A 25,415-nucleotide genomic window follows, 5' to 3' on the forward strand; every position below is an offset into this window, starting at 1 on the left:
AAGATGAAATGAAGAAGAGAGAAACTCCGAATAGAGTGAGGGATATGGCCCGCTTTGTCCGAGCTTGTGGGGAACGGGTCGGGTATCATCAGCACATGGCCGTTGCTTCCAGGCCAGGGCCCAGGGCTAGAGCCAGGAACCGAACACTCCAACGACGTGGACGCCAGAACGAAGAGGTCGCTCGAGGTCGCAGTATGTCGCGTTGAGACGAAAGGCTAGACTTCTTCGGGAACATGAAATTTGGGAGTCTACTGGTCCAGGGTGCGGCGTGGAAATTCGCTTAGTAGGCCAGTTGATTGGCGACGTTACGGATTGCCCATTGGAGAGAGATGCGAGCAAAAGCTATAGTATTTGTCGCGCGGCGGCCGCAGAGCCCCCATGAAGGTCCCATCGAAAACGGGTCTCCTTTATTGCTCCATCCAGAGACCGAGAGACCTCTACGGATACACTACGGAGTACGGCCTCTCCCTCAAGCCAGTCAGTCGGGTCAACACGCCGATTATCCCGGGCCTGTCTGCGGTCTTGTGGCCGGAGAGCGTGGGGCCCATTCACTGACGGCCCCGTAGGCCACGGGATTTGTCTCCCCTCTCCTGTGCAAAGAGCAGGGGGCGGAGGAGACATCAAAGCAAGGTACACATCACGATCATGGATTCATGGATGGCAACCCCAATCCGTCCAATTAACGGCCCGAACATCACAAAACGCCTGTCCCATCGAACATCAGTTACGCGAGCTAACTGCTCGGTGTATCCAAGCATTTCACTAGCAAGCCAATTTCTCAGGCCAATCGCGTCCCGAGGGGAGTGGCGGGAGAGAAGTATGGCTGCCGTTGCCTCCTTCGAGATTTCCTCCCAGGCTGGTTAGACTTATACGGAGCCAACATCGCACCCCAGCAACTTTCTGTGGATCCCGCTATTCAACACGTCGCATAGACCACCAAGAAGGGGTGACAAGAATCCATCGCCCTGGTTCGTGGGCAGAAGGGTGTCTACTACGTAACAAGCAATGAAGAGATCATGCCATCCGAGATCATGCCCAGCACCGACGCGGGAAGCAGAATCGACGACATCGGACGGCCCGCAACCACATTTCCACGGCCGGGAGGCCCAGCTGCTGCCTGCACACGTCTCCCCCCATTGCTCGAATGGAGGTCAATCCACCAAATGGCGGGTTTGACGGAATGTACTTTCAGGCTACAGAATCCTATCGAGCGCGTGCAACTGCTTGAGCAAACACCATTTGAGGCTGCCTGGAGTCTCACATCTCCGTAACACACGCTCCGAGATGAGCCTAACCTTGACCCGCGGCTAACAAGCCAATCCTCTGTTATTTGGCCTGGTGGGGTACGGGCGGCCGCTCCTGGTGGCGCTCGGTATCTGATCGACGAGTATCCAGATCTAACGCTCCTTGATTGCAGTGACATGCAATTCCGGCCCCGAATCAAAGTCATGTCACAGTCACAGGTCAAGTCGCTAAAGGCCTCAGTCGTATCCGACGAAATGGCTCGACTGCCGATCATACGAGCAATGTACAATCAACAAGAATCTGAAAAGAAAACATCGAGGCTGCAGTGATGGCAACTCTTGTCGTCATTCGGTGAGAGGTAAAGCCTCGAGGTGACGAGTATGGCGCATGACTGACTCCGTCCTCAAATGGCTGCCACACTGCTTGCGAATAGATCGAATTGCATTCGGTACCGATCATTTTCACGAAAGATCTGAACTAATGCCGTAGGTCCACGGAGAACCCAAGCCGATCCTTCGTAGATGATCTGGATTCGTGAGAGGACTTTGGGATCAAGTCAAATTTCAGCCCTATGCTGGTGCAAGCCGACAAGAGCATGTGGATACGACGTCTCAAAGTTCTTTTGACTCGGCCTAGGTTCAATGCCCGGATCGAAGTGTGATGCTGAATACACTCAATTCCACGCTGCAGAGCTATCGATCTTGGACCTATCGAGTCCTCGGGCATATGGCCTACACGATGTCGCATTGAGGCCATTCAGAACCTCAAGGCTCAACTTTCGCATTTCATTCGCAATTGAGCGAATCACAGTTGTCAGCAAGCATATCCCGGCAGCTATGCTTACTGGTGACTCCCCCGGTTACCGCAAGGCACATGATCTGGCGCGATGGGACTTTGGTTCAGTTGCAACAACTCCAATGTTGACGGCTTGCTGAACAACGGGCACATCCAGAAAATTTCATCCTCCGTCTTCTTCGCAACTTCGCCACACGTATCCGGCCAAGAATGGTTTTGTTTTCCAAACGAAAGTGTCAGTAACTGCAAAAGTCCTTCCTGGGAAGTGGCATAGGACTGGTTGAGAAACGGGTCCCGTCAGGCAGTCTTCCTGCTGTGCCCGGCACGTCCCCGTTGCCTGCCTTGAGTTGACCGGGGGGTGTGGGCTGAACCCAAGAACAACGACACCAACTGACGGCTCTGCCTAGCTTAGGGCCAAGTTTTCTCAAGTCATTAGAGATACTATGAAAGCTCCAGTGTGTCGTTTTCTTGTACACCTCTTTGAAGCTTTGCCGCGCAGGGCTGGTTCTTCAACTTTCCAAAGTCCCTCCGCCTTTTACCTGGCTTTGTCTTTCACGACCGGCGGTGGGAAGAACTTCTCCCTCTACCTATCCATTCTCAAAGATATAAACCTCGTGCAAGACCGCCTTCAGAATGAGCCAGCAAGACCAGCAAGCCTCTCGAAGCGCATTGAGTTACTCCTCAACTCACCAAGCATCGCCCACTCAAGCATCGTATACAGATCAAGACACAAGCGAGCTTCTACGCAAGCTCCAAGAAACTACAGTACGTCTAAGCTCAAGTTTTGACTGGAGGTGTTGACTAACACAGAGGGGCTGATTAGATTGCGGCTTTGAGGACATCGAACAACACGATGGACTCCCACGGCGGCGGCAGCTCGAAGGGCACCTCACCCGATGACAAAGGCAAAGGCTACGACCAGTATGCCATCTTCGACGGCTTACTTCCTCGGATAGAGACCAGAGGACAGAGCAAAAACTCGTCGAAGAAGAGCAGCGGCAAGAAGAAGGAAAGCAAGGGCTCTAGTCAACAGTACGTTTCCACGGCGGACAACCAACCGGCGGGTGCTGATGGACCGAGTCATAGTTGAAGAAGTCACGGCGTGACCATAAACGATCAATTGCTGTTGATCATGAGGGCGCTCGATTTCACCACAGCGTATCTCTTTCGCAATTCGATGTCGATGCCAGCTCTGAGTTGATTCGGAGGGCCCTTCGGGCTGTATGTGGGGCTAGTGAGATTTCCATTAATGACGGCGTAACATGACGTCGGAAGACGTTTGGGTTTAGGCATGGGGTTTCTAGTCGGACAACGCATTTATTGGATTTGATTTATTTCAGGCTTTCTGTCAACATGTCTCATATCGATTTAATACCTCATTGCTATCTACGAACCTACACTGCACGTCATTCATGTTATTCACAAAGACAGACAAGTAGTCGTGTTGTCTCTCACCCTCTTCGCAACGAGTGGACTGTGTCATAGCTTCCGCGTTGAGAGCGGCAGGCAGCGGCCGCCCAAGAACATGGGTGGGATGGAGGGGCATGCACCGCGGCATTCGAGCGGTCACGGCGCTAAAGGCCAGGTCCCGTGTGCCTTCAGGCTGCCAGTGCTCTCGGTGAATGCCAAAGTAGCTCGGTGAGTCGAGCATCGGAGTACTTTTGAGGTGTCATCTTCAACCCTTGACTCCGAACTATGTCGGCTCTAATGATCACAGTCACTGTGTCACAGCAAGTTGAGCGAGCTGAAGCCTAACGTGCTGGTCAACCAGCCCCTCTTTTTGCCTCCGAATACGGGTACCCTTGCTACGCCGTCCTTGGCTTCTAACAACTTCATGTCTAGAACCTGGAAACAGATGCAGCTTGCAAACACAGGTTTACAACAAGTCAACAGTATGAACCCCTCGCCTAGCACCGACCTTAAAGCAACAGGGTCAGTTAGCGGTTCGCAGAGTTTTCCTCCCTTTAGGCGCAATAAAGCCCCCCGTCGAAAGATGCGAAGCGAACATGGGGTTCCACAACGCCTATGGGCCATGACCCTGAACCCCACGAGTTGAGTGTGATCGCTTGACCTCGAATGACCATCCGCGAACGGAATAGCGCAGAGTCGGCCGCCGGGTGGATCTTGAGGAGAATCGGATAAGCGACGCCAGATCAACCACTTGTCGCAACTTTGATTTTCTTCAGACTTCCTTGCTAAGAGAAGCGAGCCGAGATGACAAGCAGATACTTTCCAGGGAGACTCCCGACCGCAAGTTTGGAAAGTTGTCGGGGGCACTAGTATCAGGCCAAGCTACTGAGCCAGGGAGCGTCATTCGGCGGGCGGCCGCCCGGTAGCCCGGGGGTGTTCCGGAGTTGTCCGGCCGGACAGAGACATCGTCCGGACACAAGTCACAAGCAGCACCTGGTTTTTTGCAAAGAGTACTTGCCTTTGAGGGAGAGAGGAATCCACAACCTGCTCATCCCGAGGCTGCTTCTCTGGTTGGCCAATCACTTTGATTTCGTATCCATCTAACCCGACAACGTGCTTACTATTACTCAACCGGCAGCGGCAGATACGGATACGTAATCACGGGAGGCGGCTAAGCGGCGGTGCTGGAGATGCGGTAACGCGGCGAAGCCACACCAAGTGACTTACACCTACGTTTTCTCTCTCTGCCATGGCCCATGGGGCACATGCGCGGGCGGGCGCGGCGTCCGCCTCCCTCGAGCATCACTTTGGGTCCCTGAATTGGTCACCAGGCTTAGCGTCATCTCCAACAAACCACAGATCATTGAACACCTCTTCCCCCCCTCTTCCCCCCGGCACTCAAGAACCCTAGTCTACCGTCATCGTGGGAGCCCGGCGGGCGGGCGGGCGCGTAGGGCAGGGGCGCGCCACGAACCGTGGGCTTATGGAGACTAGGACTACGGGACACAAGCATTCGACAGAGTAACTTTTATGGTAAGGGATTCGAGAGAGAGGGAAAGAGACTAGGTCGTTACGAAGTAGTGGGTGTGCCTCGTGCCTCATGCCAACGCTGTAGAGTTTGACAAATACTCAGCCCTGGTTGACGTGTGTACCTGGCTAGACTGAGGCCAGCCCTGTTGCTCTGCAGTGGGTGTGCGTGTGTGTGTGTGCTATTCGTTATCCCGCACCACTTCAATTCCTTGCGTGGTCCGGTATCCCGGGAACCTATCCTAGGACGACGGAGAGGTAAAGGGGAGTGGGACATACCACTGCGTAGGATTCTTTGCGTCAAGATTGTTATCTAACCTCCCCCTATTCCTAATCGAGACCTTGAAGCACGTGGGACTTTGGTTTTCCTACCTCTTGGTAACGTTTCTCTAGATTTCCCAGCAGCGCGAGGATTCGGTTCCTTCCAAAGGGAAGCGTCTTGAACTGCATTCGGGCTGGCGAATGAGGGTGATGAAAAGTGCCGTGGGACCAACGCAGTTTTCGTATGGCTCTAACCCTTTCTTGCTTGCGCGGCTGTTCGCCAATGCAGTCGGTCAGATCGAGGGGACAATTGTAGGATTCGATATGGCCCTATCGTACAGTACTAACTAACTAAGCTGGACTGAGGGCGGGTTTCTCGGGGCCGAACGGACTCGACGACAAGATGACCCGACTCTGTCATCACAGCAAGGCAACGCGAAGGTACGGCATAGAAGAAGATTGACGTATTTCGTGGTGTTTAACCCCTACCTCTATCCTATGCAAGTCAGGTCGCAGTTGTTCGTCTTTGGTCAGATCGATGGACCATCCAACACACCCCGGGATACCGGCTGCTATCGATCAACAGCGGGCCTGTATGTAAGAATACATGTGAAGAATGTACCCAAGCATGCACGCCCTTGAAGAGAAAGCGATCCGAATATAGTGTACACGAGGCCAGGAATCCCCCTTGTCTCGTCGTATCGACTTTACCGCTCTCGTCGAGGAGAATCTCCCAGGGCTGCAGCGAGACCCTCCCACGTATCCCCCCTTCCCCTCCCCTATATGATCTACCTATTCAACCACGCACTCATCGAGTCCGAAGGGAGTCCGAATGCCCCGCTCCAGGCGGGGCCGCCAGCGGGAAGAAGGGTGACGTTCGTTCGTCAGTCCATGCGGCCGGGTTCACGGCGACGTCTCCTCGGGAGATGGGGTACGGGTAGTAGTGTTACATGGGGCGCGACATTGCCCGGGTCCTTTCAATCGTGGACTACTGGGATCTCGTCTAGACGACGGGTGCAGAAAGCGTTGCCAGAGCCCACACTCACTCTCTGTCTCTCTCTTGCGTACTATTAACCAGGCTGCCAGATTAACTCGGCTCGGGAGGAAGGGTGAGGGGGGTTCATCCCCATTACCCACGGACACGGACACGGGGAGAGGAAGAGATACCCTACATTGGCTATGGGTCCTTTTCTTCAGATTGTTTACTGAATTAGTACTGAGGTCTAGGAGTGTGTGGGACTGAGCCACCGAACTAAGGTTGATGGGAAGGACTTTGAGCCGTCTAGCTAGGGGCCATGAGGCTATTCAGACGTCAACGAGGGGCAATGTATCGTTCCACGGCCATCATTCTGATCAGCAAAGGCCAAGAACAACTTTACTTATGCACCTGCCTAACCTGCGGCGGGTATGTTTGGAGGCTTAGGCTTCTGCGGGTTCCTTTTTTGTGTTCTTTTCTGTAGCTTGTGCAGCTTTTTCTGCGGGAATGACGCCGTTTCCCTCCACGTCTCCCCCCCCCCCCCCCCCCCCCCCCCCCCCCCCAGAAAAAAGGAGAAGGGGGTTTTTTTTTTTTTTTCGTCCTGGGTTTTTTTTTTCTCTTCCCCCCCCCCCCCCCCCTTTCCCTCTTTTCTCCCCGCTTTTGTCCCCCCCCCCCCCCCCCCCCCCCCCCCCGCGCGCATGCAACGAGGAAAAAGGGACTTTGGTATTTTTTCTCTCCGGCTTGAGCTTGTTTCTTCTCTCCATGGCCCCACGCGTCGCATATTTGCCCCTTTTCGGATGCTGCGTTTAGGCTCCCCCACCAGTGCACAGCATCTTTGAGTGGTTGCGGTGGTGGTGGTGGTGGTGTTTCGTAGGGCTAGGTACATGTACGGAAGGAGGTTGGTTGGTGATCAGGCAACAAGACGTGCCTTTTTTCGAGAAACGGCCAAGCGCCCTTGTGTCTGACTGCAGGATGTGGGATTTAGACAAGCAAGTCCGCGGCAAAGCAATGATTGACAGCCAAGACTCGACGTTAAACGGCCGCCTAGGTATCGTCTCCTTGCTCTACCGAGGGGCTGGGCCCACGGATGTTCCCATTGTTGGGTAATCTACGAATGCCGGGTATCGCGGACTTTGCGACGGACTAATACCGTGGAGTTAGGAGGAGAGTTCACCGATGAACCTGGATATTCCAGGTTTAGCACGCTCGCGGAAACTTTGCGGAGAGTCGTGTTTCGGTCTGTGTTTGTTCTTTCTGTCCAGCCTCAATATCAACGGCATATCTCGTGCTTGTGTATTGTCCCGGTGTCCGTCGGGATAGAGCCAACGGTGAGGGAGTGTTCACCGAGTGGAGGTGGATGTTGTCAATCCCGGGAGATCGGTGGTATAGAGATTCCCGCCTAGAGATGGACGTAGTCCATTTGTCGACTTGGCTCGATCATGGTTCCTTCGCACCGTTTCCTTCAGGCTTGACTTCATACCTCAGAATCCAAGTGGCTTGAGGGATCCAGGCAACATCAAATCGTCCGGCTGTGAGGCCCGCGATGCGGCCCAACCCCTCTTTTGCTATCTTCCCCAATCCGCGGAGGAGGCTCCGTGGAGGGGACCTTTGCTTCCGTGGCGTTTGAGCTTGTTCTTCTCGTACAGTTACGGGTGTGTCTTAACGCCATCATCGTCTATGTCTCACCATCCCACCCCTCTCGCCTGACTTCTCCCGCTCACGCGCGTGTGCGGGTATCACGCGGTTGGCGTTTAATAGGTTTGAGTGGCGGCTGGTATGTCCCTTGACGATGAGGATCGGCTATGGATAGCAGGCAGCCTTTTAGACTCGGCTGGCGTGTCTGTGGGTGCGTTGCCAACGTTTTCGAGTAAAGAATTTTGGAACTTTGGTATTCTGTGGCCCCTGAGACTTCTCTCAGAGTACCGTTCTCGCCGCCTCGTCTCTATTAACGAGGGTTCGTTCCTAGCTTCTTGGCTGGGAGCCGCTTATGTGGAAGAAGGCGTGTAGGTAAAGCATAGTTCTAGAATAGAATCGGGGTAGCGACTGAATCTCCCCCCCTGAAGCCTTGAGGGTCTGGTATCACGGCATGCCAGACTATCGAGGCAGCGATATAATTTGCCCTGCGCCAAACCCCTTGGCGTTAACCGTGGGTCTCAAGATTGCTCCTGGGATATTAACCTGTTGCCTTGAAACGACCTACAAGTCTTCGGTGGCTTACTTCTGGCAGCTGTGGACCATCATGTCTTGTCTCGGCGTTAGTTGAGGTCCGCTTCGTTTCGCTGGGTAGAGGTTGCTGCCTATGAGAGGGTGACGGGCATGTTTGCGAGGCCTCAGAGAGGAGTGAGAAAGAGACCAAATACTTCAATGGAATATTCTGGTGCAGCACCTAGAATAGTTTGGGGCGTTTGTGTAGACCTTGGATCTGTCTCGATCAAAATGGCCTGATGGACCGTGGCAGGGCTTGTCTGCTGGGAGGCTTGCTAGTCATGTGTGATGAACTGTAACGGCGAGTTTTGATCCAGCTTCCAACAGCATGTTCTGGAAGGAACTTTGTATTTATTTAGGCAACTTCTATTGACCTTGTTGGGAAGAAGTCGGGTTCGCCTTGCTGGTTGGGGAAACATCGATGGCAAGAGGCATTCCCAATCGCGTTGGGAAAAAGCCATAGCTGCTTATACTGAGTACCTTGTTTACTTTAGTGGGGAAGTGGAAGATGGGGCTGAAGATTTCAACTGTCTGATTGTCTTTCAGAATAGGGCTTAGATCTGTGAATTCGATGTCACCTGATTATGCCTTGCGTGTCCCCGGGGTTGTTAAACGACCAACCCCTCTTGAACGCTCTTTTGATTTATTTAAGGCCATCATGCTAGATGACGGGCTCGCTTCCGACGTTTGGCATTGGCTCACCTAGACAAGGCGACTAAGGACAAAGTGCTCACGAGCTTCTCATCATGTACGTTCAGTAAAGGTAGCAGCGCCATGCCTTGTTCCTACATTAACTCCTCGTTTAGCATTCCCCAACGGTCCTTCTCACGTATTCGTTACCTAATCGTACTAGCAAGCTGATAGATAACAAGGTAAATCCTAGTGATCTAGTTGAGAGTATATTCACTTATAAACCTTCACTGGGCTTAGTCCATCGATGCCTCCCACGTATTCGTTGGTCCTTATTAACGAGCCGGCGGACGCTGAGCGATTCTAGTTGGATGATGGTATTCTTTATGGAGAGTTCAGCTAAGCAGACGTTATAGGATATATCATAGGACACCGATGTGTTCACTACCGATGATCGCGAACTACCAGTTTCATTTGTCTCGAATGAATCGAGCTCAATTATAGAGATGAAGCAAGGTGATCTCAGTTGCGGCTTAAACCTTGCTTAAATAGGTATCGTGAAACTGTTGTGGCACAGCTTTTGATGGAGATAGCAACAAGAGGGGAGGGTTTGAACAGACGTCCAGTCCCATTGGAGAAGCTTAACATGTCTAACGCGGAATGACGATCTTTTTCAATACCTTGACTTGTTCATACCATGCTTGGTTATGAGGTCTGAAGTAGATCACGATATTCGGCCGGGGGAAGGGCGGGGTGGAGAAACCAAAATGCTCATCGCCGAAAAGCTGAAAGAAGTGTCTGGTTACGGGATCGCAATCTCTCAGTCATTCAGTAACTTCCCACCTTGAGTGAAAATCCAATGTGGATGGCGATGATGGTAGTACTGCTGGAGCAACCAAGAGTGAGAACACCACAAGCACCGGGCGATCGTAGCCGTTGATAGAGACTGCTGAAAGGTTTCCTTCTCGCAATTGGATCTGTGCGTAGTAGACGAACCAGCCGGCCGCTTCAGATGCCTTGTTTTGGCACCTCATTTTCAGCCTTGTCAACTATCATTCAGGTCTACAACGCGTTCGTCGTGGCCTACGCATGCTCCGTAGTTGAGCCTAGGTAGGGTGAGAATCGCAAACCATTGCGAGGTCTTCAAGATATCAGTGCCAACAGGCAGTGCGTTGCCTACTTAGTCAACGTCTAGGAGGAAACTGTCCAGAGACTAGAACCGGGGAATACCAAAAAAGACTTTTAGTTCTATTCCATTACTGTCAAAAATATCTTGTTTTGAGAAGACTCGTGCTGTCGGTGCCATCTCGTTTTGAATCGTCTCCGCCCTTCCCTAGACCAAAGACGTGCGTTATTTTAACCGCATGCCTGGTTCGCGTCTCCCATACATCTGTCGTAGACCGAAACGCCAGCCACCTCTTCCCGGGCATAGTATACAGACCCCATCTTCCAGGGCTCTCTCCAATCGAACGCGTACTACCTCAATACACCTAGTTGGCAAAGCGCTTCGCTCTCGCTTCCTGTCTCGCCTTCTCGGCAGGGTCGATGGCAGCGCTGCGCCTGGTGTCGCGTTCGCCGCCGCCCTCGCGACCACCACCACCTTGGCGGCGGCCTCCAGGGCGTCCGCCATCTCTGTTGTTCCTGCCGCCGCGACCGCGGGGTCCACGGCCGTCGGTGCTCTGTCGCTTAGCATCGCGTCCGGCCTGCTCGTCGGAACGCTCAGGACGGCCGCGCTTGGGACGTCTCTCGGGAAGCGCAGAGTCGAGACCGGCGACACTGCCAACCTCGACGCCAAACTTCTTCGCGCGGTCAGCCTTCTTCTTGGCCTCCTCATCCTCGTCGATGCCGAATCGCTTGGCGCGGTCGGCGCGCTTCTTGGCTTCCGCTGCGGCGTCGGTCGCATCCAGGTTGAGAGCAAAGTCCTCCTTTGGCGCGGCGTCGGCAGCCTCTGCAGTCTCCTCTGTCTTCTTCTCCTCTTCCGCGGTCGTCTCCGCAGCAGGCGCAGTCGCGGCTTCAGTGGCGGGGGCGGCAGGCTCAGCTACAGCAGGAGCAGCGGCAGGCTTAGGTTCCTCAGTAGCCGGGGCAGCTTCAGCGGCGGGCTTGGGGGCTTCGGCGGCCTTGGTGGGCACGGTAGGCTCGTCGTCACTATAATCGATTTCATCCTCCTCGGCGGCGGCTGGGTATTGTTAGGTCGCGATCGAAGAAAGCGCGTGTTCGGAATCGATTGACGTACCGGGTGCGGATTGCGCATCGTTTTCCTTGAGGCGATTGACCAGGTCGAGCTTGTTGCCTGTTGCGGGAAGGCTTCTCTCCTGGAGAAGCTTCTTGAGCTCGGGAACCTTCAACGAGCTGTAGTCGGTAGCCATCTTTGCGACAGTTACGTGGGAAGTCGAGATGGGAGAGGTTTAGTAGATACGATGCCGAGACTATGATGCGGCTGCGACGATGTTGAACAGATTTGCGCAACTTTGGCGAAGAAGAAATTGATGATGGAATTGGGGTGGAACTTGGAAGGCGGAGAGAAGGGGCGGTCGTTGATGGATCGCCGGGGGTTATGACGATTTTTGAGGCGCGTCGTTGCTACTTTGGTTCACAGGACGACAGCTTTGGGAAGGTAAGGCGAGGCAAAGGTAGGCAGGTACCTCCCAGGTTTGGCAAGAAAGGGGACCTTCCCAGTTGCTTAAGCTGCGGCGCATCTGCTGGTTGCTGGTAGAGGTACGTACTCGACTACCAAGCTCGTGCAGCTAGGTACTTACTGTGTAGGGGAAGGTGTCGCCGCGGTGCCTTCCATTCCCATTAAGCGAGGACGGGGGCACGGGCCACTGTTCCTGCATTGGTCCATGTTGAAGTTGTCCCTCCCCCCAGGAATGAGTGTCCGTTGTTGTTGCTAGCGATATGCGAGGCGTCTGAAATTGAGTTGAAGAATGCATCGTCGGATCTGAGAGTTTGGAGATGAGGCAGATTCAAGTTTCCAAAAATAGGCTGCAATGTCGGCAGAAAGACAGAGACAAAGAGACGTTTGACGGCGCTTCTTCTCTCTTCTTGTCTCATCGAACCTATTTATTCTTCCCATGTACTTGGCTTTGTCAGGGAGTGAAGTGACATTTTGCTGCAAATCTGAAGATGCATGCTTTCAGTACCACGACAAAGGGAATGGGTCGACTCTTTGTCTCTTGAAGAATTGCCATGGATTTTGCGTTCCAGAAATCGATGAGATGAGCAGCCACAACGTACCACCCAAAAAGTGAGATTTGTATGAGGCGAGAGACTTATATACAGGGTGGGCTTGGCATCCCATGTGAGGTACTGAGTAGCACATCCGCGGCAACTCAGCTCTTGCCACCATACCGGACTCATGCGACTGCAGCTGATAGAGTGCCAAATATGAAAGGGAAGAAAATGAGAATACGATGGTGATGGAGGTTTCCCTATCAATAGCGTTGTCTTGCGTCGTTTGAGCATCGCTTTTCGTCGTGACTGACTCAAGCTTCACGTCGTTGACGACCGAGAAGAGCCCAACTGGTCTTCGACTCTATGGGCTGCTTCGTCAATGCTTCTGTCATCCCGAGATAGCAAGGCTTGATGATTATTATTTCGTCTCGTCCGTCCTCGACGACGAGAGAAACCAGGAGGATGGCTGCGTAACAAACTCAATTCGACCTTTCTGACGCGCGGCCATCATGTATTGAGTGTGGCGATATAAAGTGGGATAAGTAAGATACTCTGGCAGATCTGCATGCTACGGGTGTCCGTCTCTTGTCTTCAGACCATGCCGTCTCGAGCTTACGTACTTGGGGTGGTGACAGAGATGGAACAGGACGGGAGGCTCCACCGACATGACGTTTACATGGAAGAAAGCTGTTGCTGCTCAGTAGTCAAAGTGGACGACGCTCGCCAGAATTACATGCTGCTGTTGCGTCGCACCACGGCCCGTGTGATGTGACGCGCAGCTTCATGCAATGTACATGGCACTGGCAGATGGTAGACAATGTCTCGCAGTGTGACAGTCTGATAGACATGGACGCGTCAATGATGGTCGGCGCCACGTGCAGCTGCTTACAGCTCTTCCATCCTACTCCTGGTCGATGGCGTCGCCGCGTCCCTCACGAAGTCTTCGCCTAACCGATTGGAGCGTTGGTGAAGTTGAAAAGCGGTTTCGGGGGAGGCCTGGCCTTGTCAGGGGGAAAGCCAATGAAACTTTGATAACCTAATCGTAAGTACGTACCCCGGTAAGCCTATTGATGGGCAGCGATGATTGATCAGTGGTAACTGTCAGACTGGGTGAGGGAGGTGGTAACTGGGCGCAATCACAGGGCGCCCTCAGCAATTTAGCAGATAGCCAAATGCCAAAAAGTGCACTGCTACCCCGGATTCTGAGGTGGCAGTTGGCTCCACCTAAATGGGGCCTTTATCGACCGAGTCTCGGTTGATTGCCTCGTGCCTTTTCTTGCTCCTTTTCTCAAAACCCCTGTCGTCTGCTGAGCTGTCTTTCGACTTACGAACCGACACCAAGCTCTTTCGCGCCCACCGTGTCTGTTCGTACCTCTCTCAATCTTGGTTCCACCTTAGCCGACCTACGGGCCATGATATGGCCTGGGTATTAGCTTGAACTCAGGCTCGCTCGAGCCGATTACTTCGTGTTCGTGTTCCCTCAGCCCACGCGCTGCGCTGCGCTGCTACCTTCGATTGATCACGACGACGCCGGCCTTCACATCGCCACGACCGGCCTCCCTCCGATTTGCGACAATCGCAAAAGTCGCCCAACATGACGCGCCGTATAGTGAGTACTGCTGCTACGCTTGACGACAAGAAAGAGACCATACTAACGATGCCTTTGCTCAGGTACGGACGATAATCCAGCTCACCGCGGTGACGCTTGTGACGTTCCTCGCCGTCTTCTTCCTCGACCGAAACTTCCGAGTTTTACCAAAGTCGATGCACCACTACATGCCGCAGCATCACCACGGCCTGATTGTCACGGATATCACAGTAACGAAATGCTCGAGCATAAACGTCTTCACATCCTGCAACCTCGACACCAACAAATGGCACCGAATCGAAAAGGACCTGTACCTGGGCAAGTCATGGACCACCAGCGCATACGTACACGTCGCACGGAAGAAGGAGGAGGAGCTGCTACCAGAGGATAAGGTAGTCATGGACGTTTCCGTCGGCCGACTCGACCCCACGACTTCTAAGAAGGGAGAGGAGGACGAGAGGTGGGAGAGCCGACCATACGGATTGTGGGTGAAGCGGTCTTCCAACCAGAAAGACAGCGACTCCAAGAAGGCCGTTACAGGCATCGATGTCCTGTTTGGCGACGACGCGGTTGAGGCTCGCGATGGCTGGCAGATCACCGGAACGCCCTTGCTGCTCCCGCTCAACGAAGAAATCCCCGTCACCCACATCACTCTCCGGAGAGGAAGCCAGAAGGAGCCTCACAAACCACAGCCGCGAATTCCCGAGAACGGCAGGTTCAAAATCATGCAACTGGCCGATCTCCACCTCAGTACCGGCGTCGGCAAGTGTCGCGATGCCATGCCCGAGGGCTACAATGGCGGCTTGTGCGAGGCGGATCCCAGAACGCTGGATTTCGTCCAGAAGATCCTCACCGAGGAGAAGCCCCATTTGGTCGTGCTTAGTGGGGATCAAGTCAATGGCGAAACTGCTCCTGATGCGCAGTCGGTGAGTGGCGTTTTCTCTGTCTGACTGGGCGCAAACTGACTTTACTAGGCAATCTTCAAAATCGCTCAAATCCTCATCAAGATGAAGATCCCTTACGTTTCAATTTTTGGAAACCACGATGATGAGGGATCGCTTCCTCGCGCTGCTCAGATGCAAATTCTCGAATCGCTCCCATATTCTCTGGCAAAGGCCGGACCCGAAGAAATCGATGGTGTTGGCAACTACTATGTTGAGGTCCTTGCTAGAGGCAAGTCGGACCATTCAGCACTCACCCTCTACATGCTCGATTCCCATGCATATTCTCCCGATGAGAAGAAGTACCATGGGTACGACTGGATCAAGCAGAACCAGATTGAGTGGTTCAAGAAGACTTCTACCAATCTGAAGAAGGCACACAAGGAGTACAGCAAGGTTCACATGGACCTGGCCTTTATTCACATTCCTTTGCCCGAGTACAGGGATGCCGATCTCGCCATCAAAGGCGAATGGAAAGAGGGTGTTACAGCACCCAACTTCAACTCCGGCTTCCGTGACGCCCTCGTCGAGCAGGGCGTCGTGATGGTCAGCTGTGGACAGTAAGTTCCATCCTCAGCCCTTGAAAGAAAACCACAACCTAACCTGGTACAGTGACCATGTCAACGACTACTGCTCCCTCTCGCTAGACAGCCAGCAGAAGCCAGCCCTCTGGATGTGCTACGCCGGCGGAGTCGGCTTTGGCGGCTATGCCGGGTACGGAGGATACCACCGCCGCATACGTGTATTCGAGGTCGATACCAACGAAGCTCGGATCACGACGTGGAAGCGTGTCGAGTGGGGCGACACCAGTAAACGGATCGACGAGCAAATCATTGTTGAAGCGGGCGGGCCGATAGGCATCAGAGAAAAGAAGGCATGACAGAACTTCTCTGACGGTCTATTCGAAACAAAGATGGAAAACAGAAGAAGCAAGAAAAATGAAAGAAAAAAAAGAAGAATGAAGTGCTGGAAAATATTTGGAGTTTCGGGTCAGGTTAACTAACAAACGGTGTTTGGGTCTGGCTCATCAACAAGAAAGTCTCTACAGGGAGAAAAAGACTTTCAAAGGGGAAATTCATAGCATGTATTATTTTGACTTGTCAAACTGTCTGAAAGCATCATCTCTTGGGTGGACTGGCACAACGGCAGATTGAAGGCTGAAGTGTGGAAGTGATGGATGGGCGTCGGGACGGAAATGTGTACATGTATGTATCTCTATAGGAGAAATGACGGCCAAATTTCCTCTTTTTCTGACCTCGTTCTCGTTCTCTTGTGGGTGTATTTGTGAGTCTTCTCAATGTGGGTAGTAGCCGGGGAGACTGAGTTGCTCGGTCAAGACATATACGGCTAGGTATGGGTAAGCATGGACAGGTATGGATTACACTTCCAGACCAGACGATGCGGTTGGTGGATCGAGAGGGCTCCCAGGAAGGGAGATGACTTTCTTCCCAGCCCTAGGACTCAAGACGAGCTCGGACCGGCTCATATCCTATTTCAGGTAGGTATATTAACTTTAGGCAACCTCGGGAGGTGGCGCGTCGTCGGACATGCGCGGGGGGTTTAATGAGGTTTAAGAAGAGCTAGGAGGTCAAGCGGGTGTGACGAAAGCCCAACTGATCTCGAAGGCCACCTTACCGGCATTCTTCACCTATCACCGCAGGCGATGAGGGAGCCAATGACTGGGTGGTCATAAGGGGCACCGGTGGAATCCAAAGATTCTCGGCCCATCGTGAACCACAATATAACAGGGTCCTCGTCAGAATATCCGACCGGCAGGTTCTATCGCCCTCGTGGTGTTGCATTTCGGAATAACACCCATTCCGTCGGGGATGGTAGGTTTGCTACCTTACACACCGCACAGTGTCGAATTTAATCACCTTCTTTGCTGCCACCGATGTCGTCGGGTAGATATTTCGAGCAAAAGCTGAAGGTCTACTAAGCGCTGTGGCTTGGGAGTGTGTACCCACGACATGCCACGCCATCACGCGCGCAACCCCAAGGTTTTGGTCGTGCAGTGGGACGAGGTGTGGGTGGGTAAGGTGAGATGAGGCTGAAAGTGTGTTTTTTCCACGCTTGAAGGATGCCACCATCATGTTCTCCGGAAGCTTCGCACAGGGCATGTGTTTTTGTGCTATTTGGACCTTTATTCTTTACCTGTGTGAGATGACTAGATCCTTGAGACAACATGTCTAGGTATACGATATTGCAGATGTATTAGGGAGACTGGAAAAAGGGGCGATGAGGGCTCTCCGTGCATTGTGTCATTCGTCTTCTCATCCAGGTATATGTGGGACAAAGGTGGCCTGAGAGGTAGGTAGATTGGCATAGACCTCCATCGAGCTGCAAGGCAGAGGTGTGCTTGTCGGGCGTCCCACTCACACTTGCTCCTGCCGAAGCTGCCTCTCGGGTACGGCACCCAGCGTCTGGGCCCCGGTCCCGGGGAGACTTCATCGGAACGGCCTACGCCTTGATGCGAATCTTACTCTTAGATTTGCCCATGTCCGCTATTCTAATCTTCCAAATTATGGTAAATTTGATAAAGAGCGTCGGAACTTTGGACATTTGCATCGAGAGATTTCTTCAACTAGCTCAGGACGGTGGTATCGACGACATGGTCACTGGACATACATACCTCTTCGTCTCGTTCTCGGCTTGTTCGTGGCGTCCGCTTCAGCTTAAAGTCCGTGGAGATAGTTTGATGCTCAGGGTTAGGATAATTTCTCGTCGAATATTCCCGCATCTCGGCCTCTGTTTCCTTGTACTTAGAAGGTCGGCTCAGCAGGGAGCCGGCGGCTGTTCATTCAAAGGCAAAAGTCTTGTATGCCAGCCATTTGAACCCTTGAAAGCTGAGGATTTCAGGCCACTATCGCAAAAAGACTGCCTAATAATATCTTCGTTCCTCAGTACGCCGATTTCAAGTTGCTCGGGTGATTCGATGTCGCATATCGGTTCTGTCCCTTGCCGCGCTCCCTAGCCGTCAGGCATATCGAGGCTCTAAGTACCCTGTTATCGAGGAAATCCAGGATTGCATTAAACTAGCAATACGGCTACCGTGGGTGGTCTGGACTGGCTCATTTTGCCTCAGCTTGTGCCGTTAAGTTGGTGTCCGACGTGGAAGTAGGTTGGCGCTAGAACACGCTGTCAGCAACCTTCTGCACCTCTTTGGTCGGTTGGCTCGGTCTGCTTAGATTGCCGTGTTCTATGATATCTCGATTGTCGTGCAGGCAGTGACGTTCTCAAGCTACTTACTGTTTCATAGATCTCGAGGTAAGAGAGGGTAGACTCTTCGAATCAAGATATCGAGTCCATTGTTTGGAAACGTCCCAGAGGGGGGCTTGTCGTGAGGATGGGGTGACTTACTCGTAGTCCGTCACTTTGTCTACTGTTGTTAGAGCTTATTCGGATCTCAGCTCGGAGATTGCCTTGTTATTCCAAAAGGTGAAGCAGGCCAGTCGCCTGACTTCCTCCGCACGCGCCCTCTACGATACGCGGCAGGACTCACGCCATCGTAGCTCTTTACCAAATCATTTCTCACCTCGCCATATCATAGAGTAGAGGTAGTCTTTGACACCAAGGTACTTACACGCATCTGCGGCGGTAGAAAGTATAATGCGTTTGACACCGGTGCCAGACGCGGCGGCACTGTGTATGAGCCTCACTTCCAACAAGCGAAGCCACGAGAGTCCTAGAACCAAGGGGTGCTCTACACAGTGCACGATCTCGATTTCCCAGGGCGAGATAAGATTCATGAGTTGAGAGGACTGAGGGCGTCGTGTCGTTCTAAATCGCGCGTCTGTCAGCCACAAAGTTGGATCAGCATCGGGGGAGGGAGGAGAGTTTTGAAGAGCTTTACCTCGCATTCCCTTGGGCCTTAAAACGCGTTTTGCCCGTCCGCCTCTACACCTCGACCTTTCTTCCCTCTTCATACTCGTTTCCGTTATTCGCGGATCCATCGCTTCTTCGTGTGTATCGTCAATCTTTGCTTGGTTTTCGCCTTGGTTCTTTCGTCCTCGATAAGCCCTGTCAAGTACTTTGGTAAGCTTCGTCGGCCATACAACTATACCTCCCGGAAGAGCATCTCTGACCTCACCTGCATTAGCTTCAATAGCCAGAATAGCTCAACGCACAACTGCTTTTGCACTTCGTTCTCCGTCGCTCGCCTAGTAAGCTTCTTATACCATGTCCTTACCCATAACGTCCCTCGTGAATATAGCTTTTGTACCAACATGACTTGTCTCCTGTCACTCTTCTCCCACAACTTAGCCTCGCTGTTCGTACGTGAATAAACAACTGACCTAGAAAGACAGTGTAAACCACTCGAGACTGTCATCATGAACGGCACCACTAAAGCTCCCGATGCTTCCTCGGCCCCCAACCAGTCGCAGCTGACGCCCGAGTTGATGCCGGGTCTGACGCCGTCGCAGCAAGTCCCTGCCCATAATGGTGCAGGGTGGGAATTTCTCCAGGGGATGAACATCACCCTGCAGGGTCATTGCGAGTGCCTGGGTAGACAAATGCAGACCTGGAAGGGCTCGTACTCCCTGTCGCAGCTTGAAGAAAATAAGAAGAAGCGCAAACGTGATGGGCAGCGCCGGAAGAACAGAAAGCTCGAACATCGGCAGAAAGAGCAGCAGCAGCAGCAGCAACAACAGCAGCAGCAGCAACAGCAGCAGCAGCAACAGCAACAGCAGCAGCAGCAACAGCAGCAACAGCAACAAGAAGATGAATTGCTGCAACTCCTGCAACAACAACTGCTGCAATACCAGCAGCTGCAACAACAACAACTTCAGGTCCAGCAGCTCCAGGCCCAGCAGCAGTCTCAACCACAGTCTCAACCACAGTCTCAGCTTCAGACCCTGTCCCAGTCCCAGCACCAGTCCCCCCAGTCTGCCCAGTCCCAGGGTGCAGACCACTGGAGCGACCTGGATTGGCTCGTAAATGCCAATCTCGGGACCGCCGCCATAGGACAAGGGCAGATCGACCTGTTGTTCGACGAAATGGATGGGTCCGACAACACGCAACAAGAGCAAGCCCAGGCCTTCGACGAGATGATCACGTCGAGCGTTCCTCCTCCCAACGTTGACGCTCCAGAGCCATGGGTTCCTCCACCGCCTACAACCTTCGAGGATGTGTATCGCCAACAAGATAAGGAAGGTGGCGTTGAACTCGGCCCTTATTCTGCCATGTTGTCTGAATGGGAGCATTCAATGAGCGGTCGTAGCTAAATGCAGTATGGAGAGCAACGATACTGCACCGTAGCTTGCCCCTTTTAGCGTCTTTGGTGTTGTTTCCTGTAAGTGATCCCGAGTTCTGTGGCCTGGGTTGTTTTTTCCTTCATTCAATGATGTTGCGTCTGCTACCTTACGGCTTAAGCCGCTAAAAAGGAGCAAAGTCTTGTATATTAGTAGAAGGATATCTTCGTCTTTATCTACCAGTTGGACCTAAAAAGGTCAATGGCGACATCAACCTTTTGACACGGGAATGTCTGAAAATGCCGCCCATTTTAAGAAGTTAGCCATATATTGGGTCCCATGATGGCCAATTTAGCATATTTATCCGCAAAGTCTGTTCCCACGGCGATTGCGGTTCTCCAATCTGTGAGCTTCACTTGGTTTCGAAAACCATACATGTCCCGTAGCTGAGCATTATCGACGGGATTCATAGCACCACGGAGCTTGGCTGCCCGGGTCCCCGTCAGCCGGCTTTGGTCATGATAGGGCGCAGGCAGACAGGCATCCTGGGGTTGAGCGAAGTCTGTGGGCTGAGGTACGGAGGAGATGCCTGATCGATTCTGCTGGGCCACGTTGATGAATGAAAGGCACCACGGTCTGTTTGGTACCTTGAAGGAGGTCGACGTGCCTAGTCATTCCGTGATTAGAGGTTGGACCTTTTGGGAAGGACTTCGGACTTGGAGTCGACAGTCGCAACTGCACCGGAGGCCCCACACTTCGGCACACCAACCGGGCGCGGGGAAAGTGACGACATGTGGGCTGGAGACAGTCCCTGTCGTGATTTCTAAGCAAAAGAAAAGTGAAAGCCCCGCGCCCTTTCTACTGCAAATTGCAATGGAGGGGTCACTCTGACGGAAGCAATCGTGCCACGGTACCACGGTATACGCAGGCAAGAGCTGCCAGACAGTGGCCCAGCGTGCCAGCTTCCACGGACCGTGTGTGGGGCGCCCGCCTGGATTATTAAGATGATGGCAGCTTACATAGCTCTCGTTCACAGAGTGAGGGGTTCGTATAAATGCACCCAAGTGGCGTCGAGCGCAGTGGCAGGTGGATTAGTATTCAGTATTTAGACCCAAAACACAACTTCACTCTCTGCACATCGCGGCGACATCACGTAAAACCTCCGTTCAACACTTACATCGTAAGCATATGACATCTCGGCTAGGACAATTGAGTAAACAAATCTTCAACATGGCTGCTAAGACCAAGACCGATATCCACTTGTACACCACCGGTACCCCCAACGGCATCAAGGTGTCCATTCTCCTCGAAGAGCTCGGCCTGGAGTACCAGGTCACGCCCATTGACATCTCAAAGAACACTCAAAAGGTTGGCATCTCAGAGACCTCCATTTGTTCAGTAGCCTGAGGGTCTACTTTCAACCCCTCTAGAGGCCATTATGCTGATGCACGAGTGCAGGAGCCCTGGTTCCTGGAGATCAACCCCAATGGACGTATCCCTGCCTTGACCGACAAGTTTGAGGATGGCAAGACCATCCGCCTGTTTGAGTCGGGAAGTATTTTGCAGTACCTCGTCGACCGCTATGACAAGGACCACAAGGTCTCTTATCCTTATGGCTCGCGCGAGTACTGGGAGGTGAACAACTGGGTATGGTCTACTTACACATGACCATGAGTGCCGTGAAGCTGACGCAAGAGGTGTAGCTGCACTGGCAGATGGGTGGCCTTGGTCCCATGCAGGGGTAAGTTGCCTCTCACTTCTGATGAGATGACGGCGAGCTAATGAGTATTCAGACAAGCCAACCACTTTAAGCGTGCGCCAACTCCTCAATTGCTTCCGTGTTCTTTTGTTCATAAATTGACTCTCGCACAGGCTACGCACCCGAGAAGATCCAGTACGGCATCGACCGTTACACCAACGAGACCCGCCGTCTGTACCGCACCATGGACACAGCGCTCGCGGCGAACCCCAGCGGCTACCTCGTCGGTGACCGCGTGACTATTGCCGACATCGCCAGCTGGGGCTGGGTGGCGGCGAGCAAGTGGGCTGGTATCGACCTGGACGAGTTCCCCGCGCTCAAGGCGTGGCTGTTCAAGCTGGTGGAGAGGCCCGGCTTCGAGCAGGGCCGCCACGTGCCGTCCAAGCACACGGCGCTGGACCACTTCAAGATGACGGATGAGGAGCTCGACGAGAAGGCCAAGGGGGCTGCTGCGTGGATTCAGCAGGGGATGAAGGATGATGCTGCCAAGAAGTGAGCTCAAGGGAACGGGCCGTGAAAAGTACCGATGAACAAATAATTCAGACTAAAAAAGAAAACCATTGGATTTCTAACTATGAGCATGTTGGTTTCTACTGACTAATGAAGGATATCGTTGCAGAACAACGCACAACTGCGAGTCGCGCCGGAACCGCGACCTTCATGAGTCTGGAGACCAGCATTGCATTCAAGCTCAAATGAGTCCAATCGGGTCGGTTAGCTCAGTTGGTTAGAGCGTGGTACTAATATTTCATATAAAATGTTGTGTAATGCCAAGGCCGGGAGTTCAAGCCTCCCACTGATCACATTTTTGACAATTTTGAAACATTGCCGCTGGTGCAAGTCAAACATCATCAAAATACGGTGTTTGGGATGGGTTGCAAGCTTCGTTGGTTGGAGTTTTGTTCCAGTTGCCCTTTTCTTTTTCTGTTCATTGTGCTTTTGAGACGAAGGTTCGACCGACCGTTGGCGCTAGTCCTCTTCTCGGTCCGTGTCTGTGGAATCGGACTTAGGCTGTCACGTGCACCTATCGAGCTTCCTCATCGGGCCCGCCTCGGTGGCGCCCAAAAATTCGGGCCAATTGGCTCTCGCCCCTTAGCTGGAGGACAGAAGGCGCCAGGCTGAAAGATTCCTGTTCAGTGAGGGCCCTCCCATACTATTGCAACGGTTCCATATAAAAGTTCCCTTCCCTCAACCATCGAAATCCATAATCACCATCACACCACCCTATTCCCTCTGACTGACAGCTTGCTTGCCATCGCGCATCAGTCAAAATGTCGTGGAGAAACCAGGGAATCACGGGTTCCAACAACATCCCTTTGGGAAAGCGCCGGTTTGGCGGCGATGATGGTGGTGAGGAGGAGTTCCAGGAAGCTCCCCCCAGCAATGGCAACGGAGAGCTGAAGCGCGGTCGCAGCCCAGAGCCTCGTAAGTCTTCGCATTGCATCATGTTCCTCCTACTATAGCAGATGCTAACGTCGCTTCCAGGTACCGATGCCGATGGCCCTCGCCGCAGAAAGAAGAGAAACCGTTGGGGCGACGCGTCCGAAAACAAGGCTGCCGGATTGATGGGCTTGACGACGGCCATCACGGCGAACATGACCGGCGAGCAGTTGGAGGCTTACACCCTTCATCTCCGTATTACGGAAATTAGCCAGAAGCTTCGCATTGACGACGTCGTTCCCGCGGATGGAGACAGGTACGTTGTCCACACGTGTCCAGCAATGCGCAGCACCTCGCTAACTGCCACTGTCTACAGATCACCCTCTCCTGCTCCCCAGTACGATAACCACGGTCGCCGTATCAACACGCGCGAGTACCGATACCGCAAGCGCCTCGAAGACGAGCGCCACAAGCTCATCGAAAAGGCCATGAAGACTATCCCTAACTACCACCCGCCACAGGACTACCGCAGGCCCACCAAGACCCAAGAGAAGGTCTACGTGCCTGTTAACGATTACCCAGAAATTAACTTCAGTATGATTGCTAACCCTCTAACCCTAACCAAAATTTCTTGTTTCCCTTGTTCCCTGCCTGGACTCTGGCCAAGCTTGTCATGCATCCTCCAGGTGTCTTGTCAGACCTGGCCTTGTTTGGAGACTGGGACCGTCATATAACTTGCTTCACCCTTTTGATACAGACACTAACGCTTAGCTCTCGTCGTAAAGTCGGCTTACTTATCGGACCCCGTGGCAACACTTTGAAGAAGATGGAGGGAGAATCCGGCGCCAAGATTGCCATTCGCGGCAAGGGCTCAGTCAAGGAGGGCAAAGGCCGTTCGGACGCAGCTCACGCCAGCAACCAGGAGGAGGATCTTCACTGTCTCATTATGGCCGATACAGAGGAGAAGGTCAATAAGGCCAAGAAACTCATTCACAACGTCATTGAAACCGTAAGTTCCCCCTCCCCCCTTTTCAATGACGATTGGTAGCGAATGCTAATATCTCTTTTGCTAGGCCGCCTCCATTCCCGAAGGACAGAACGAGCTCAAGCGCAACCAGCTTCGTGAGCTTGCTGCCCTCAACGGTACCCTCCGTGACGACGAGAACCAGGCTTGCCAGAACTGTGGCCAGATCGGCCATCGCAAGTACGACTGTCCCGAGCGCCAGAACTACACTGCCAGCATCATCTGCCGCGTCTGTGGCAACGCTGGACACATGGCTAGAGATTGTCCCGACAGACAGAAGGGTGCCAGCTGGCGCAATGACGGCGCCGGCAGAACTGACTCGGCTGGCCGCATTGAAGGCGGAGACGCTGTCGACCGCGAGTACGAGGTACGTTTTTCTGCATTCCTTATCCACAACCCCAATACTGACTTTGCGATAGCAACTCATGCAAGAACTCGGCGGCGGCTCAGCCGGTGGCGCTGCACCTGCACGCATCGAAGCCGGCCCTGGTTCCTACAATAACAACGGACCCAGCGGCGGTGATGCGAAGCCCTGGCAGCGTGGCCCTACCGGCGGACCTGCTCCTTGGCGCAGCCGTAACAACGACTCACGCGATGATCGCGATCGTGGTGACCGCGACCGTGACGGTGGTGGCGGCGGCGGCGGTGGTCCTGCACCTTGGGCTCGCGATCGCAACCGTCGTGATGACCACGGAGGCGGCCACGGAGGCGGCCACGGCGGCTATGGTGGCGGTGACCACTATGGCGGTGGCGGCCAAGGTGGCTACGGTGGTCAATCTGCTGGCGCTGCTCCCGGTGCCGCTCCCTGGCATCAGCCTCCCGGAACCCAGAACGGCTACGGTGGCTATGGTGGATACCCGGGATACGGTGCTCCTCCTGGCATGGCCGCACCGCCATCTGGCGCCCCTCCGCCGCCTCCTGGTGCTCCTGGTCTTGGAGCTCCTCCAGGTCTGGCTGGTGGCCTCAACGCACTCATCCAGCAGTATGCCGGAGGCGCCCCTCCCCCGCCTCCCTCGGACAATGCTCCTCCTCCGCCTCCCAGCGACCAACCTCCCCCACCTCCCCCTGGTGCCTGAAGTGGTTTGAGGGAGCTAGGAGGTAGATCAGACGACTAACTTTGATGCTAAGCTTGCATCTGCACACCGACTACGTTGACAACTAACGCTCAACTAACAACCAAGGATTCATATCATGACTTCCAGGGTTGGACAAGTGTTCGCACCTACGCATCAACGTGTTTTCTCTCTCCTGAGTATTTGAAGACCCCAGTGTGGGCAGCAAGCACTTAACGCAAAAAAGCAGAATCAACAA

General features: G+C 53.4%; 8 protein-coding genes across 8 annotated transcripts; 6 read left to right on the forward strand and 2 right to left on the reverse strand.

Moving 5' to 3' along the window:
- Positions 1 to 2,673: 2,673 nt before the first annotated feature.
- Positions 2,674 to 3,130, forward strand: CABS01_01123 (uncharacterized protein; the record flags this gene model as incomplete). Its single annotated transcript, XM_060534503.1, has 2 exons — positions 2,674 to 2,805; positions 2,864 to 3,130. The coding sequence occupies 2 exons, from the start codon at positions 2,674 to 2,676 to the stop codon at positions 3,128 to 3,130; spliced, it is 399 nt and encodes a 132-aa protein (XP_060401581.1).
- Positions 3,131 to 4,222: 1,092 nt separating this feature from the next.
- Positions 4,223 to 4,753, reverse strand: CABS01_01124 (uncharacterized protein; the record flags this gene model as incomplete). The annotated part of the gene is made up of 2 exons (XM_060534504.1): positions 4,223 to 4,443; positions 4,678 to 4,753. 2 exons carry the CDS (start codon positions 4,751 to 4,753, stop codon positions 4,223 to 4,225), a joined length of 297 nt encoding a protein of 98 aa, XP_060401582.1.
- Positions 4,754 to 7,186: 2,433 nt separating this feature from the next.
- CABS01_01125 (uncharacterized protein) lies at positions 7,187 to 7,321 on the forward strand (the record flags this gene model as incomplete). Its single annotated transcript, XM_060534505.1, has 1 exon — positions 7,187 to 7,321. The coding sequence occupies one exon, from the start codon at positions 7,187 to 7,189 to the stop codon at positions 7,319 to 7,321; it is 135 nt and encodes a 44-aa protein (XP_060401583.1).
- A 3,218-nt stretch (positions 7,322 to 10,539) lies between these two features.
- CABS01_01126 (uncharacterized protein) lies at positions 10,540 to 11,415 on the reverse strand (the record flags this gene model as incomplete). Its single annotated transcript, XM_060534506.1, has 2 exons — positions 10,540 to 11,225; positions 11,283 to 11,415. 2 exons carry the CDS (start codon positions 11,413 to 11,415, stop codon positions 10,540 to 10,542), a joined length of 819 nt encoding a protein of 272 aa, XP_060401584.1.
- A 2,399-nt stretch (positions 11,416 to 13,814) lies between these two features.
- CABS01_01127 (calcineurin-like phosphoesterase) lies at positions 13,815 to 15,629 on the forward strand (the record flags this gene model as incomplete). Its single annotated transcript, XM_060534507.1, has 4 exons — positions 13,815 to 13,829; positions 13,892 to 14,734; positions 14,783 to 15,309; positions 15,362 to 15,629. 4 exons carry the CDS (start codon positions 13,815 to 13,817, stop codon positions 15,627 to 15,629), a joined length of 1,653 nt encoding a protein of 550 aa, XP_060401585.1.
- A 3,451-nt stretch (positions 15,630 to 19,080) lies between these two features.
- CABS01_01128 (uncharacterized protein) lies at positions 19,081 to 19,974 on the forward strand (the record flags this gene model as incomplete). Its single annotated transcript, XM_060534508.1, has 1 exon — positions 19,081 to 19,974. The coding sequence occupies one exon, from the start codon at positions 19,081 to 19,083 to the stop codon at positions 19,972 to 19,974; it is 894 nt and encodes a 297-aa protein (XP_060401586.1).
- Positions 19,975 to 21,129: 1,155 nt separating this feature from the next.
- Positions 21,130 to 22,196, forward strand: CABS01_01129 (glutathione S-transferase; the record flags this gene model as incomplete). Its single annotated transcript, XM_060534509.1, has 5 exons — positions 21,130 to 21,309; positions 21,400 to 21,588; positions 21,645 to 21,682; positions 21,735 to 21,754; positions 21,814 to 22,196. 5 exons carry the CDS (start codon positions 21,130 to 21,132, stop codon positions 22,194 to 22,196), a joined length of 810 nt encoding a protein of 269 aa, XP_060401587.1.
- Positions 22,197 to 22,971: 775 nt separating this feature from the next.
- CABS01_01130 (zinc knuckle) lies at positions 22,972 to 25,180 on the forward strand (the record flags this gene model as incomplete). Its single annotated transcript, XM_060534510.1, has 6 exons — positions 22,972 to 23,125; positions 23,186 to 23,396; positions 23,457 to 23,674; positions 23,866 to 24,089; positions 24,154 to 24,471; positions 24,524 to 25,180. The coding sequence occupies 6 exons, from the start codon at positions 22,972 to 22,974 to the stop codon at positions 25,178 to 25,180; spliced, it is 1,782 nt and encodes a 593-aa protein (XP_060401588.1).
- Between the last annotated feature and the right edge of the window lie 235 nt (positions 25,181 to 25,415).

The sequence above is a fragment of the Colletotrichum abscissum genome, assembly GCF_030869225.1.
Source record: "Colletotrichum abscissum strain IMI 504890 chromosome Unknown Scaffold_2.1, whole genome shotgun sequence".
NCBI lineage: Eukaryota > Fungi > Ascomycota > Sordariomycetes > Glomerellales > Glomerellaceae > Colletotrichum > Colletotrichum abscissum.